This window comes from Hippoglossus hippoglossus, chromosome 14 (genome assembly GCF_009819705.1).
Source record: "Hippoglossus hippoglossus isolate fHipHip1 chromosome 14, fHipHip1.pri, whole genome shotgun sequence".
NCBI classification, from domain to species: Eukaryota; Metazoa; Chordata; class Actinopteri; order Pleuronectiformes; family Pleuronectidae; genus Hippoglossus; species Hippoglossus hippoglossus.
The window spans coordinates 2134262-2150974 of NC_047164.1; the positions used below are offsets into that span (position 1 = coordinate 2134262).

General features: G+C 41.1%; 2 protein-coding genes across 6 annotated transcripts in view; both read right to left on the reverse strand.

The window, feature by feature from the left end:
• Positions 1-277: 277 nt before the first annotated feature.
• Positions 278-9685, reverse strand: slc25a14 (solute carrier family 25 member 14). 4 transcript variants are annotated; one of them, XM_034607640.1, is made up of 9 exons: positions 9472-9685; positions 8853-8960; positions 7455-7593; positions 5999-6093; positions 3447-3532; positions 3093-3188; positions 2547-2671; positions 1819-2032; positions 278-1607 (listed from the first exon to the last, which is right to left on the reverse strand). In XM_034607640.1, the coding sequence occupies exons 2-9, from the start codon at positions 8914-8916 to the stop codon at positions 1566-1568; spliced, it is 861 nt and encodes a 286-aa protein (XP_034463531.1). In that variant the 5' UTR covers positions 8917-8960; positions 9472-9685; the 3' UTR covers positions 278-1565. The 4 variants fall into 4 exon arrangements, with proteins under 4 accessions (XP_034463531.1, XP_034463530.1, XP_034463528.1 ...); XM_034607639.1 differs by having other exon boundaries at positions 9506-9667; XM_034607637.1 differs by having other exon boundaries at positions 8853-9252; positions 9472-9664.
• A 1511-nt stretch (positions 9686-11196) lies between these two features.
• Positions 11197-16713, reverse strand: part of LOC117774925 (major histocompatibility complex class I-related gene protein-like) — a 15424-nt gene continuing 9907 nt past the window's right edge. The window contains exons 4-9 of one of the 2 annotated variants that reach the window (XR_004616136.1): positions 15594-15896; positions 14290-14391; positions 13924-13941; positions 13326-13410; positions 11956-12946; positions 11197-11743 (exon numbers count right to left, since the gene is read on the reverse strand). Coding sequence is in view for 1 of the 2 variants with exons in the window: in XM_034607636.1 (XP_034463527.1) it covers positions 13331-13410; positions 13924-13941; positions 14290-14391; positions 15594-15896 (503 nt within the window). In the remaining variant the exon portion in view is untranslated. Of the gene's footprint in view, positions 12947-13325; positions 13411-13923; positions 13942-14289; positions 14392-15593; positions 15897-16713 lie in introns of both variants that reach the window. The other variant, XM_034607636.1, reaches the window with a different exon arrangement.

Here is a 16713-nt window from a genome sequence, read left to right on the forward strand (position 1 = left end):
TTTAGGGAATGTTTCGCCTGCAAATCATATTTTATCTCAAAGTAGCTGCAAACAAAACAACAACTAAAAGAATCATCTGCAAATTGATTCAACCCGGTTTGGTAAAAACATACTTGGCACCAAAGTCCATGTCTCTCTCTCTCCACACCAGCTGCCTCTTTTCTAACTGAGCTATGACCACGAATGAGAAACACAACAGGAAAAGTTCACCAAGGTGTCGTATTTGCACCTGGACAAGCGAAAGATCAAATCTGCCTCCGTGAGGGAACAGGTCTGAACAGTCTTTACACTGTGGGTCAATAATGACATGAACGGCAGCAAACCTCAACACGTTACCTCACGACACTGCAGCCGACTGGAGGTGCAGGAAATGAAATGTCGACACAAAACAGAAACAAAACAAAAAAAACTTCAATATCTGTCACCTGTCTGGATTCAGTGTCTGTCAGTGTTTCCTTAAAAATAAAAAATACATTTAAAACCTCAAAAACAAATAAAAAACAGTTGTTTTGGTTGTGAATGATTAAGACAGAGGTTTCTCCCTTTTCTCATTAGAGGCTTTGGTTCAGATTTCACATTGTTCTCTTTAAATAGATCAAGATCACTAAATTTATGTTCCAATAAACAACTAAAACATGTAAAGCTGCTTTCAGACCTGCACTGAAGTCGCAGCATTTTCCAGAACTTTTCCAGAGGACGTTTTCCAGAGGGTCAGTTGCCCCAGACGTTTTGTGGAACTTTTCCTGCAGCCCCCTGGTAACATGTCTGGAAAATGAGCGAGACCATGTGAGAATACAGCAGGAGAATGTCTGGAAAATTCACAGCGAGCGAGTAACGGACGCAAAACAGAGAAAATGAAAAGAATACGAATGTCGGGATGAAAAAGAGGAGTTAAAGCAGGAGTCGATTTGCTGTAAACAAAAACACTGAGATTTCCACAGCAAACACTTGTAACAGTCAACTGGACTTTTGTCTAATTTTTTCATGCAGTTCCTCAACATTCAACAGAAAATCTGAGTTATTTACTGAACAGGTTTCACGTTCATGCAGTGCTTATGTCCAGATAATACAGGGTTCCTACACGTTAATCATTGCTGAACTTCATATTCTTTTCTTTCTCTATCAAACGCCACAAACTGTGTCTGAGCCGACATTTCCTGTGTGTATTAATACATTTCCCATGTTTCTTCTGTGAATGAATCCTGAGCCTCACCTCTGGGGTTTTTTTTCCCAAAGCCAATCCAGAGTTAAACTCCGTCTCTCTCAGCAGCTCGAGGATTTAAACTTTCATTCAGACATTCAGCTGCCTGGGGAGTGTCTGAGGTGATTGAGGGTGACAGTTCAAATCAAAACTGCATTAAAGAAAACAAACCAGTGACAATAAATATAAATCACATGAAAAGGAGAAGAGCATGGGCAGATGACGGATACTGTGTGGTATCGTGTGTATGGATTCAGAGGGGGGAGTGTGAAAATACTGGTGTCTGAACTCCAGGTGCTGCCGTGCTCACACATCTCCCTGACACAGTCGCACAGACCAGCGCAGTCCCACTTCCTGTTCCCTGTTAAAACGGAAGCTTCTTCAGCTGCTCGAAGGTGATGAAGAACTGAGAAGTGAAGTTAAGGGAGAACTTCCATGATTCAAATCACAACAGAGCTCAGACTGGAGACGATACAGATACTTACTGATGCTCTTATTAAGACGTGTGTGAAACTAGCAGGTAGATTAACAGCAGTCTGGTGTACAGATCGTACTGCAGGCTTTTTATCTGGAGATCCGTCTCTATGAGGGAACGCTGTGGGTTTTAAAAAGGATACGATGATGTTCCAAGGCCCCAGTCGTAGCCAGTTAGGCCAGAAGCCCTTATAGAGAGCGAAGAAGCCCTCGTTCCTCCACGTCTGCATCAGTCCGTCCATGGTTCCTTTGTACATGGGGGCCCCCGACAGAACTCGCTGGTTCATCATACGAGTCCGGACCACGTCTACGGGGTTGGAGGCGAGCGCTCCTGCCAAGCCGCACGCGAAACTGGAACTGAAAACACAAGAGACGTGGAGACCCGTTGAGTGCAGATGCAACATGTGCGTGTGGAGCCTCACTTTACAGCAGCTGGCGTCGTTTTTATGTGACTGATAAAATACTTGTGGGAAAGGAAATATGCATTATGGACAATGTAGTTTGTTTGTTAGCCTCCGTGGAGTTTTTAAAATACAGTTTCAGACAATTTGCTGACAATCAAGGGGAGACGACAATGAAGCAGATTACAGCAGCGTTTCAGTGACAAAACCAACAATGAGAATAAATGAAGCAGATTCAGACCCAGACGTCGGTAAGAGACATGTCTGAGGAGGAGGAAGATGAAGGGGATCTCAGCGAGTTGTCTGGTTTTATTGTTAACCCAAAAATAATGCTCATGAACTTTGGGAAAAGGAAATGATTAAGGATGAAAGAACAATGTTTAAGATATTAAATGCTTTTATTTCAAGTCTCTAACGGCATTTTTTAAGGCCTTAATGGGATTAAAAGAGAGTTTAATAACTTAACTTACATGAAATGGGTCAAAATGGTGTCTCCCATGGCGCCAGAGCTGAGCAGGTGCTTTTTCGTGATGTCATAGACAGGAAGTTCCACCCCGACGACAATGGCGGCTCGCTGTGCTGTGGGAATGACACCCTGAGGAAAAGGAGGGTGAAGACAATAAGTCTGATTGTAATGATATTACAGGACAATTCATTTCACAGAGTTAAAACAGCATAAAACAAGCTCTGTCATTAACCTAGACTTGACCTGGACCCTGGAGAGTTCGCCGAATTCATATGTTTTTCTAAAATGCTCATGAAGTTTAAGGAAATGATTTACAATTAAATCCAAATGTTTAAGTTATCAAATGCTTTAATTCCATGTCTCTATCTGCTTCACAGGCTGAGAAATTAAGGTTTTTAAACGTTGGCAATTCTGTCAGTCTCAAGAGTGAGACTTTATTCTGGCCCTAGGTCTTACTGGGTTCATAAAAAATAAAATAATGAAAAGTGTATTTCCTTCAGCACCTGGTGAGCCACACAAACATCCCCACACAGAGTGAAGCAGCACTCACTCTCCACAGCCCTCTGGTGCCCTCTGTCTGGTAGATGTTGATGAAGTTGGACACCATGCTGCCTTGGAGCAGACTGCCCTGCGCCTGCATTCTGATCTGAAACAAACACAAACACAAACTAAATATAAACCCTGTGATCTCCCCTGATTCACAAAAATCCTTCACTCTGTGTCTGAAGATTTGTTTGTGCCGTTTTTAGTTGTACATCCAGTCTAGTATTTCTCAATTAGAGATGCAACATTTAGGTTCTTGTTCATGATTAAAGTTATGAAGCATAAATACGTGGTTAAGTACAGCAGTCTGTAGTTACTGTTTATTAAAGGTTTAAATAAGTCTAAGTATTGAGAGAGTCACCTTGAGGACGTCGGTGGGGTTGGCCAGAGAAGAGGACAGGACTCCGGACACCACGCCACAGAAGACGTTGATGACCATGGTCTCATCTGACAGACGAGAGACAGTTTATTAATTAAACACTAAAACAATGAAGTCATGATCAGCTATGATTTTAACTTTTTAAATTCACATAGATCAAAAAAACATTATACAGACTCTCGTGTGTCACTTTCAAAACACGACTTGATCTTGTTTGTGATCATGTCCTGATGTTTTTGACAAACGGCTCTGAGCTACTTTGATAAAATCCTTCTATAAAATATAAAGATGATCATATTTATGTCTGTAAATAACTTACAGATCGTAGCTGTTACTGCCAAATACTGAATTCATTTTGAGGGAAAGGCTTTATCAGTATAATCAAACATAACTCTTCTTTTAATCAGTTTGCGTAGAGTCCCAAACAAGACAACGTGTTGAAAGTGACACGTTAAGAGTCCACAAACAAAATTAAATTTGCATCCTGTTTGATCCTCGCATAGTCACAGAATTAAGATCGTTATGAAATGGGAAAATACAACTGTAAGATCAAATCAAAAAACAAGGGAAGTGATCATTTTTATAAATTCTATCTCTAATAACTACAGCTTGTTAAGTGTGCAGTGTTTAAATCATACATTGTTATTGTCAGTAATTAGAAATCATTTTGTCTAAACACGAGTTTACATTTGTTTTTATCCACCTGGAGGAACACACGGGTGTTTACGTGAATTTACGTGGTCACACCTACAAACTTATTTACACTCTCTCTCTCCTGATGTTTCAAACTCCACCCATGTGACACTCTGAGCAGATCAAAACAAACTGACACTAAGTTGTAAATGCTGCTAAAGAGACTGAACACTGTAAACAGGTTATTAAATGAGCAGAAACAAGTGTTAGCCGTTAGCGTCACCAGAGTTTGTCAGTGTTAGAAAGTGGTGGATCTCATTAGTAGTAACCCAGAATGGTGTCTACGGTAAAGTAAGTACAGGAGATAGAGTTTAGAGTTTAGAACAATAGTTACAGTGATCCAAGATCAATCTGACCAACAGTTAGTGCGGCGGTCCTCGCACCGCTCATTTTTTGAAGCCGGGGACCGGGCGTTCGATCCCACCACAACCAAAGGGCAAACCCAAGCCTGTATCAAAACAAGCATTCACAACACAGTGGCCCCATGGAGGCACAGGGCAGAGTGGAAACAGCAAACAATCACGTTTCTGAACGGTTTACAGAAATAAACTCAACTGAGGTACAGTGTTCCTGCTGCAGAGACGTGTTTTTCTAGATCTCAGAATTGATCTCAATCGTGTTTGAGTCAAAACATCTTGAGCTTGAAGCCATTTAAAAACTAAATGTCGTTTGAACTTTCTTGTCCGCACTGTAAACAGAAGCAACCTGCCACCAAAACATGCATACGTGTGCATTTTCCCCAACACAAAGAACAGAGAAGGCTTGTGAGGCCTTTGTGTTGTGAGAGGCACAAAATGTGTTTTGAGTCCAAACAGAAAGAGAAGGAATGCAATAGAAGAGGAAGAAGAAGAGGAAGAGGAAGAGGAAGAAGAAGAAGAAGAAGAAGAAGAAGAGGAAGAAGAAGAAGAAGAAGAAGAAGAAGAAGAAGAAGAACTTTTGGGTTCAAACTAACAAAGATTTGTTGAACTGTTTCAGAAACTACAGCAAGGTTGATTTTAATATGTGGGACTTTTTGTATTTATGATTCCACAGTAGAACGTAAAAGCACTAAAAGCACTAAAAGCACTAGAGCCCTCTGGTGATCTGCAGAGTTGATTTGTTGTCCTATAAATAAGATAAACTTACTTAATATACTTTGGCTGGATGCATCCTTGAAATAAAAATAGCTTGGGTTATGTTTGAAGTGTCACTTATATTTTAACGTGTGGCTCCAAACTTGTTTCCAGTTTCAGTCGGGCCCGAGGTTAAAACGGCATCTGCCTCGAAAAATACAAGTTGGTCAGGTTCTAGTAAAAACCACATTTGGTTTTGCAAACAGAAATGACTATTACTATTAATGGAGCGTGGAAGTGAGATCTGATCCCAAGAGGACACATTTTAAAACCAGGACTGAAATGACGAGCTGTCCGACGAGCTTTAGGACCAAGTCTGAACGGGGGCCTTAGTCTGTGTATTTATTTTGGGCTTTAAAAGAGTTTTGCTCATTATGATACTGGAGGAAAATCACCACGCTTATAAACCAAACTTAATCTACAGGACAAAGAATCAGACAGAGGATCTCTACAAATATAAATGTATATTTAACATACAACGCTGCACACTGTTGGTAGCATTTAAAACACTGTTGGGCCGGTTGCAAAGCTCAACTGACGATGTTTTTCCTGACTCATATCTTGCAGATGAAAAGGTTTCAGGTGACTTGTGTGACACTGAGTAAGCGAAGCCTGTGAATTAAAGAAGGTGGTCTCCTTCCCTGCTGCCAGACTGTAAGTTTAGACCCTTCAGATGAAAGACAGTATATGAGCAGTAAGCAGAAAAGAAGAAGACGACAGGACACCCACCTTCTGGATTAGTGACAAACAGCCTCTTCAGAGTGTTGTAGGTTCCTATCTTGATTGTCCCGTAAGAAGCTTGTCTCAACAAAGCGGGGGAAATCCTGAAAGGAGAGGTACATCATAGCTGCTTTCAGACATGCACCGAACTCCAGATAATCTCCTGACATTCTCCTGAGGGGCTGTATGTGAGAATGAAAATGTCCGAGTGAGAGGCTTCGGACTTTCTCTGGAGTTTCTCCTGCCAGTCGCTGAGAAAAAACTCCAGATAATGTCCGAAGCATCCCAGGTGAGAAAACATCAGGAGATTCTCCAGAGGATTCACTGTGAGCTAGTGATTGATGATCACCGGAGATGATGTCAAGAAAACCTTTGGTGATAACGGCTGACACTGGTTTCAATGTGCTGTAAACAAAAACATGTGATCTCCGTAGCGGAATATGCTACTTCCTGTTGCTGCCCCCCCCCCCCGCTTCTTCTACAAGGTCCAGAGAAACTCTGGACCTTCTGGTCTGGACATTCTCCAGAGTTCATGTCTGAAAGCGGCTCATGTTTATTAACCTTTACCCTTTGGGATTTAACTTTTCTCACTCTAGTTATTTTAATGTGATAAGATGTAAATCATGTAATTCTTTGCTTAAGTGTGAAATCCAGGCGTTTTGTCTTCTACACGAAAGCAACAATTAATCTTAACAAATGTAAATACAAAACACGTGAATCCCACCCGCTGCTTTAAGGCAAAAAAGCTCATCCACTTTCAACATGCAAAACATTTTCTGTCCCACTGGGCTTCTTTCAGAGCTGGAGTTGGATTCGTCAAAGTCACAGTTCAACCACCCACCAAGTGTAACAGCTCCCTGTGAAAAGCTCATTACTGCTGATTGTAGTGAACACATGCTGTTTGTGTCAGCATGGAACAAATTGCGAGTGAGAAGAAAAGAGAAGCAAGTAAATTTATTTAACAGCACGTTAAGAATTTAAACGGAAATCTCTCTCCCACCGAGGGAACAAGGCATCTTAGACTTAATTCACTTTCCTGGAACTAAGAGTCACTTGTACAGAACGTCTGAGGAAGTTCTTGTGAAGGTTTCAAGGATTTCAACTTAAGACTGAAGCCTGAGACCCTTTTCCACTGGTCAAAAAACCCACTAACATCTGTCTTTTGTCTGCAATGGGAATGGATCAAATTGGCATTCGCTCGATGGTCAAATGACTTAATGACTCACACACGGGTTTTAATTGGCTCCGATCGGCAGTGATGGAAACGGGACATGGGTGAACTGGTGAATGCACCAATTTGGCAAGATAGCAAGGTGAGAGTGCACATTAGCAGCATGTTAGCCCTCAATCAAGCTGCTCAGATGAAAAACTGTTTGAAGTAGTAGTTTTTAGGAAGATTTAAATTGAGCAAAGGCAGGAATTACAGATATTAGTTTGGTATTGTTATTATGAAAAGGTTCCATACCCAGAATACAGCGCTTTAATTCCCTCCTCTTTGCCGATCTTGAAGAGGGCGTGGAACATGCCTCTGTAGCGCACCTCTGTGTACTGGGACTGACCCTGGACCTGCAGTCGGGTCTTAGTCAGGTCAACGGGAAATGTCCCTGAGAATGAGAAAATAAAGATAATAACAGTAAGAAGAAGTAGAAAGATTTACTTTTAAAAGAAGACTAAGGTGGTAGAGTTACAGAAATACCAGAGTTGACAATAATTAGGCACAGAGGATATTAACTGTGGTTTGAAATGTTCAGTTATAACACAAAATATACGACAACACAAAAGACAGAAACATTATTATCTAAAAAAATAACTAGTGAAACTTTTAAATTCTGGCCCAGGTCCTTGATTAGGTTAAAATAAAACAGGTGTGATATGTTTTTAACGTGTAAAGTATGCTCTAAATAAATATTACTTTTAAATATGTTATGTTACAAACTGTTAATGTTTTGCTGATGTTCTCTGTTATCTGTGGCATTTATTGCACTAAAAGGTTATATTTTGGTAGTTTTACTCTTGTTGAGGGTTAAGAACAAAGGATGTCGCACCTCGTTAAGATCTATGAGACAAATTTTGATTTATGAATATGGGCTACACAAATAATTGATTGATTTATTTATATAGCCCTGTTAAGTGGCTCAAATGTAAAAGCGATAAGAGCTAGGAGATAGAAACTGGGCCTATTTTATATAGTGTGCACTATTAAGTAAACAATGTGGACATTTACCAACAACCTGGCTGAATAATGTTTTGGATTAAAGGTCCAGTGTTTAGAATTTAGTGACATCTAGTGGTGACGTTGCATGTTGCAGCTTAATACCCCTCACGTCACCCTCCCATGAAAACATGAAAGAGAACCTGTGGTAGCTTCAGTTGTCATAAAAACTCAAAAGGTTTAGTTTGTCCAGTCTGGGCTACTGTAAAAAACATGGCTGCCTCCGTAGAGAGGACCTGCTCCTGATGTAAATATAAAGTATTTAAATATAAAGGAACCATTCTAAGGTAAAGAAAACAACAATTTTGTACAATTTAGATGATTAAACATCACTAGGACTATTTTATATTCAATTTCTGCCGATAGATCCTTTCACCTAAATCTTACCCACTTGGACCTTTAAGTGAATCTGCAGTGACAGGAGAGCTTTGATCTCTTTCATCTGGATGCATCATCCCCGTGTTTCACTAGCATCACTCTGCAGCAGCAGGTGCACAATTCCACCCCCCCCCCCATCCCCATATATGGCTGCATGTGCTCTAAATACAAAACACTGTTTGCATGTAGCATGTGAAACCACAGCATCAAAGCGCGGAGGAGCAGCCGGACACATGACGGTGATCGTCTGCGGGCTCGTGGTGCATCACGTACCGAATTCTGCGACAATCGAGGCCATGCCTCCGTAGATGAACGGCTTCCAGTTCAAGTGGCTCATCTCGTCGGTGGCGGCGGCGGCTGCTTCCACCTGCTGCAGCCCCGCTAGGAACAAGAGCAGGCCGCCCACACACAGGTCAACACAGTGATGCAGCCGCAGACAACACAACATGTCGACGAACATTGGAGCGAGCGAGAGATGCTACAGATCAGCGACGCGCCTCAGCATCATCAGCCCCAGCAGCAGCTGCTTCCTGCGCCGGAAACAGACGCCCCGCCGCCGAGAGAGCCAGCGGGTCTGATCCGGGGCTGCCATTGGTCGGGAGTGCTGTCAATCAAACCACCTAGCGACTCAATTGGCTGAGAGGGGCGTCGGGGGAGGAGTAACCGAGAGAAACTGACAGCGGCAGCAACAGTGTCACGAGAATTAAAGTTAATAACAAACACAATAAAATTAAGTTTAATCAACACAGAGTTAAAGACGAATTAAACCCTGAGTTTGTTTTTAATTAATAAAAACAGTTTTACGTGTTTCTCTGTGATGTCACCGAACTGACTCCAGCTCGAGGCGCAGCGCTCGTGCTAAGCTAACAGCTAGTTAACACTAACAAATTACCTGTTGACCAGGTTACCGATGAGTAACTAGTTACCGGTGCGTCCAGCCGCGGAGTCACGTGTCCCCGGTGTGTCGACCTGTTATCTGACGCGATCCCCCGTCACTCAACATGTGACGTGACTCCGGTGAAGAACCAGCTCAGAAACTTCTGTCCCGCTGTTAGCTTCCGGTTAGCTTCTCTGCTAATGGCAACACACCCACAAGTCACCGGAACAGGATATCCGCTGAAACCTTCAAAATAAAACACTCTGTTGACGAGCTGCGGTGTTAGGTCACAACGGTCATCAGAGTAGAAATACTACTACTACTAGTATTACTACTACTACGACGACTACTACTACTACAACTACCACTACTACTACTACTACTAATATTATTACTACTGCTACTACTACTATTATTACTACTACTACTACTAGTATTACTACTACTACTACTACTACTACTATTATTACTACTACGACGACTACTACTATTATTACTATTACTACTACTATTATTACTACTACTACTACTACTACAACTACTATTACCACTACTGCTACTACTACAACATACTACTACTACACTAATACAACCATACTACATCTACCACTAATACAACAACTACTACTACTATTATTACTACTACTACTACTACTACTATTATTACTACGACTACTACTACTACCGATTTTGGTGAAGATGGGTTGAGGGCAAACCTAGGGGCTGCGTTCCAGGTGGCGCTGTTGAGCCATTTTGCCAAGCCCATTTCTAAATACTCCAGAATACGTAAATTTTCACCACTTTCTAACTTTCTGCAAACTTTGGTAAGCTTTTGAGCATGTTGAAGCCCTCAAAAAGCCCCTTCTTTTGTCGGAGAAATAATAATAATAATAATAATCCTTACAATTTCAATAGGGCCTCCCACCGTCGGTGCTCGGGTCCTAATTAGATCACCTGATCATTACGGGAGGATCTAGAGAAATACTACGACAAACAGGACGTGCAAAATCCACCTTAAACCTGAGACTGCCTCACCGTGACACTGATAACTGGTCTCGCAGTCGAGGACACGGTTATATCAGATCATGTCAAAAGTTTGTACTTGTTCATTGGTTGGTAATGCAGCAGCTGTGATGTCATCTGTTGCCGTGCAGAACTCCGGCCTGCAGGTTTTGCCCATGGGTCCCACAGCACATTACATCTAGCTGAGTCCAAGCAGCCTAAAAACGACTTCCTTCACAGTTCCAATGTCATCAGTTTCCGGGCAGATTTCAGTTTTCCCAGGAAGAAGCAAAGCACCGCTCTGATCTGAGTGAGTGTCAGCGAGAGATCAGTGGATCTGCTCATGTCTGATAATGAAAACACACTCAATCACAAAGTGGTTTTACACACGACTAAAAAAACTACTGTATAATAATAATAATGAGATTATTAAAGACAGCAGCAAATCAAACATGAGAATTTACTTCATAGTAAAACCACCACAATCATTTTCTTGTCATGTGTAAAATGTCTTTGTCGTTTTCCTGTTGAGACTCACAGGTTTGACCAAATAGATTTTTCCGTGCTGCTCTTACAGGTCAAATCCACATTAGTTTATTCTCTGGGACAATAATGAACATTTGAACTTTCACAGATGTGTTGAACTTTTCTACACGTTGAATCACAAAGAGGCAGAAATCCCAGAGAACATCAGAGACTTTATTAAAAACAGAAGTACAAAGGGAATGAAACAGCAAAGCATCTTAATTTAACATTTATTTATAAAAACCCAACACAAGAAGAGAAGTTGAGCCTCAACGTTCAGTTTCTACACTGTAAAAATGAAAACTTGAAATTGTGTTACTGCGATTTCTAAATATAATCAACAGAAAATATTTAATGGATTTGTAAACGTATTTGCTTCAACTAACTTTGCTAAGTTAAATTTGTAAAGTTGCTGAAGTTATGTTGGCAAAACACAAAATGGTACGTTTGTGATATGACACGTCTCATGTCTCATCAGGGGAAACGTGACCTAACGTCATAAAGGTGAGTGTTTAGGTTGAATACAGGACAGAAATTCTGGTTCTGCGGCTGTGGCTCAGGAGGTAGACTGGATCGTCCACTAACCAGAGGGGCACAGGTTCGATCCCCAGCTACTCCCGTCCGCATGCCCAAGTGTCCATAAGCAAGAATCAGAATGTTAAAACTACCCCTGACAGCTTCGTGGACAATGTGTGTGATTGACGTGTGACAGAACAAACACTGTATGAGTGAATGTGACTGAGTGAGTACGGTAAAGTGTCTGAGTGGTCAACAAGACGATATCAATGTATTCAAATGTTCATATGGAGAACATCACTGCTCAGGGTGATCAACTTCACGTCTGCATGTGGAGTAAACTGCTTGAATCCTCTGGAGCCTGACGAGCAGGGACACTGGAACTCGCAGCTTTGAGAAAATGTGAAGTTTTTAAACTTACGAAAGATAAGTTCAGTAATTTTGCGCTGTTCGAACCTTTTCATTTTTGCAGTGTAAATGTTAACAAGGCTAAAACAGAAAAGTCCCTTGTCCCTAAAAACTAACAGGAAATATTAACATTTCATATGAGATACTTAAAACATCCCACAACCCTTTGATAATCTCCACTAAAATGAACTTTAAAGGTTAAGAACACAGCAAAGCATGAATATAACCAAACAAAAAACAACAAGCAACTCTGGATTAATTCATTTCTTGTTCAGGCCAAATTAGAAATAAAATAAAATGAGAATATTTAACTGGAAAACTAATTGTGTACTGATGCTCGTGTTGTGTGTCCGTGTGTGACAACAACTCATTATTGTGTGTAATTTATAAAGTTATTTTAATTCCATTAACATTGATTGTATCACTTGTCCAAATCCCACCAGATTCAACACTGCACTTCCTTGGGCCCTTAACAACACACAGGTCAAGTGTGAAGCTGATAAAATGAACGGTTCTCGAGATACGTGAGTCACATAGCAACAGATTTATGGAATCATGAGACAGATCATATTTCCAGACCCTAAGATGTGGATGTGTGGGTGTCTATATATGTATATTTAGATTTGTATTATTTTAATGATTTATAAGGATGCCCCAACACCAGGAATATAAAACTGTAACTAAGATGATCTATAAATTAACTGCATGTGAACAGTGTTGTGATACTTTCATTGTTTTTTAAAATGTGTTTTACTTCACTCCAGGTAAAGAAAAAGTAATAATCCTCATTTGATTTACCAATATTTAAACAAACATTTATCAGAGGGAAGTTTACATTTCTTATTTTTAACTAAAAGATCAAATTTAATCAACGCCACCATTTATTTTTCATATTTGTCGTTTTTAAAAAAAAATTGTATTATTTGTATTTCAATCAATATCTGACCCTGAATATCAGTTTATGATTTGAGTGATGAATAATCAATGAGTTCCCAGCGTAAGGGGGAGACTGTGGTGACACTGCTTCTCGTCCATAAACCTGAAGAGAGAAAAAAGAAATTAAAATGAAATGTTCAGTTCCACAAAGCCACATATTTTATGTATTTACAGTATTGAGACCTAATATTTCCATCATTCTCTCAGTGAAATTAAAGTTTACTCAGAAAAAATACACTGATCTTAAATTGATAAGCCCTAAATATTGGGTTTATTAACATTTGAATTGTTGTGTCACTGCTGATATTTGAGTTTGAATTCAACATTTAATCTGTCCTATTAACGTGAAGGTTTCTGATCTGTGCCTTGCTCTCAACAGATTTTTTTATTTCTAATTAAAACAGAGGTTTTACACATGATCACACATATGTTACTTTGCACTTAGTTTGAGGCAGTTTTGTTGAACAGATGAAGCAACTCACTGTGTTCAGGAGGACGTCTCACTTGGAGAATTAGAACCTCGTTCACCTGATTTCAGCGGCTCTAAGGCACCTGGATCTTTTACAGCTGTGAGGTCAGAAACACATCGTTAGTCCATCCTCCTCTGAACAGACACTTTTATTACAAACAACCAACACTGCAGGGAACCGTCCTGAAAACTCTCTGCAGCACAAAATGAACCCTGTCTAATCTACAGAGGGTTTACTAGAGTCCTGCACTGGGTCAGGTTCCTGTGGGGAGCCTCATATCCACTGAAATAAAAATGGGCAGAAGTGAACATTTGTGCCAATTTTGAAGAAATTCCCTCGAGGCCTTCCTGAGATATCGTGTTCACGAGATGGGGACGAACGGATGAACAGCCTGAAAACATAACGCCTCCCTGACTGTCGCCGGTGTGGACCAGTACAAAGTGGACCAGTACAAAGTGGACCAGTACAAAGTGGACCAAAGAGGTGTTGGGGGTGTTTTATAAAACTGGACATGTTCGTACTTTCAGCTGCTGTGCAAACGTGACGTGATGTCCTCATGAAGCACATTAGTATAAAAAGAAAACAGAACAGAAATAGAAGTTTTACTTACCAGGTGAGGTACATTGGGCTGAAATAAAAAGAAAATACAAATGATTTCAGTTATTACAGTAAAAACACAAACTGAATTGTGTCATGTTTTTCTCGAGTGGCGATCCTCCTCAAACGATCGACAACATTCTGTCACTTCTTATTGTTTGTGTGCTGGACGCTGTGTGCAGAGCTTTTTATAAACAGTCTGTGGTGCAGAGGGAAGTTAGAAAACTTTGTGTGAACCCTGCAGCTCTTGAAACAGATGTTGGTGTGTGAGGAGCTGAAGTTTGTTTCATGAGGTTTGATCTGAACGAGCATTAATTAGAAAGTCTAAAATCAAAACACCAGAGAACTATTGGACAAAGCTTCTGTGTTGGTCTCTCACCTTTCTTCCTCCTGTACACGATGAGTCCAATGACAGCGCTGACGACAACGAGAGCGACAGCGAGAGCGATGCTGATGATGGTGGTCACGCTGATGGGCTTCTCTGTTGAGCGGAATAAAAAAACAAAGCATCACAACCTGAACAGATGAAGCAGGTTGGACGACAAGAATCTCCCTGAACCACAATCCTGTCCTGAGACACAACAAACACACACAGACACTAAACGTGTGAGTTTGTCCTGCTGGTGTTTCTACTTTCAGTTTTCTTCTGTACATAATGACTGTATCTGTGCTTATTCACGCTGGTTTGTCTTAAACTTTACTTCCAGTAACTAAATCATTTCATGGACTCATCTTCTACAACAGAGCAGCAGTCGAGTCTTAACAGTGACTATAATGTTCACATGTTGAAATCATAGACTAATGGAAATAAACACAGACGACACGTCTCCACTTCCTCCCACTTTCCACAAATGAAGCTAAAATATCCCGGATACGAACGCCGCCATCTTGCACATTTGGACTCTGTGCAGTAGTGAACGGAGGAATGGAGCCACGGTAACGAGGTCCCGCCGATACACATGCTCTGTCAATCATGAGCTGTCAATCATGAGCTGTCAATCACGAGCTGTCAATCATGAGCTGTCAATTATGAGCTGTCAATCATGACATTTCACCCTGTTTTTATAGCATCAATCAGTGACCGAGACGCTTTGGCTTCACTTTTGAGGAGCCGTCATGTCGTCCATCTTTATTTACAGTCAATGGTTGAAATGGTTATAAACTGCCTGAAGAAATGTCCCTAAATGTCTGTTGTTGCTCGAGGTAAAGAACGAGAGATTTGTTTGTTTTTTCTGCTTCATTAATTCTGTAGAATAAAAGTTTTCATATCAAACATCCACCCTGATCCCAGTGTGTCTGTGAAAGGCTCACATCTGACCCATGATAAATCAGTCTGGCTCTAGTTGAGACCTGCAGAAACACTTCATGGAATAAAATCATACAATCATACAAGTACATTTAAACATTTATAAATGTGTAAATCTAATTGATCAATGATGATAATAACAGTAATAAAATCCTCAGACACTGTTGCAGACACATTAAAACTCACTTAATTTTTCAGAGTCACATGATGATGAAGGGGGGGGGGGCACATGCACTGGTTTAACACTGATCTAAATGTATTTATATACATTGATGAAAGAAAACTTCTCCTGCTACACATCAGCAAACACGACCTGCAGGACTGTTACTGTAGATGAAATGTGTGTGTCCCAGCGTCCTCACTGGTTCAAGTCTCACCTCTGTTGGACTCAACGGAGTCTTTGTCCAGTTTGGTGACGATGTCCTCCTTCACACCAGAGATCTGGAACACACAGTCGTACCTCCTCCAGTCTTCAGGGGAGATGGATGAAACCTTCAGGTCAGCGCTCATCTGGAAGGTCCCGTCATGGTTGGGGAGGACCTCTCCGAGGTCCACGTCCTCATGAAGCTCCTCCCCGTCTTTCCTCCAGAACAACATGACGCTGTCGGGGAAGAAACCTGTAGCGTGGCAGCTGACTGGAGAGGAGGGAGACTTCTGGAGGAGAGAAATCCTGGGAAGCTCTGGGGAGGATAAAGAAAGACAGTTTATGGGTTATTATAATGTGTTGCACACTAATAACATCATTCCTGTTTGATTCCATTTATTTTGCATTAGTCATGTCTGTTAATATACGAGACAAGTGAACAAACTGTGAGATGTGAGTGAGAGACAGAGGCTGAAGTGATGCAAAGACACCGGGGTGGACGATATGACGTAAAAGTAATATCACAGTATTTATTGACAGGTTTTATATCACAATATGTATTAAGTAAACTTCCTGTAGTGGACAGGTCCTGATCACTTCTGATTAATGTTGGTATTTTTTGTTAAAGTGCAAAGTGAGTGAGTGAGGAGGGAGGACACTCCGGCTGGGTCTCAATCTTTGATTCCATGTCAAAGTTTGTACCAAATCTGAAGCTGATCTTATGATATCATGTTCAAGAAAAACATAAACATACTTTGTGCGGCTACCGTGACCTTGACCTTTTGACCTTTGTCCACCAAAATGTTTTCAGTTCATTTGTGAGTCAAAGTGAATGTTTGCACCAAATTTGAGGAAATTCCCTCAAGACATTCTGGAGATATCGCGTTCAGAGCAAAGGGAGAGGAGGGAGGAGAAGGAGAGGGAGAGAGAGAGAGAGAGGAGGGAGGAGAAGGAGAGGGAGAGAGAGAGAGAGAGGAGGGAGGAGAAGGAGAGAGAGAAGGAGAGGGAGACAGAGAGAGAGAGAGAGAGAGAGAGAGAGAGAGAGAGGAGGGAGGAGAAGGAGAGGGAGACAGAGAGAGAGAGAGAGAGAGAGGAGAAGGAGAGGGAGAGAGAGAGAGAGAGAGAGAGAGAGA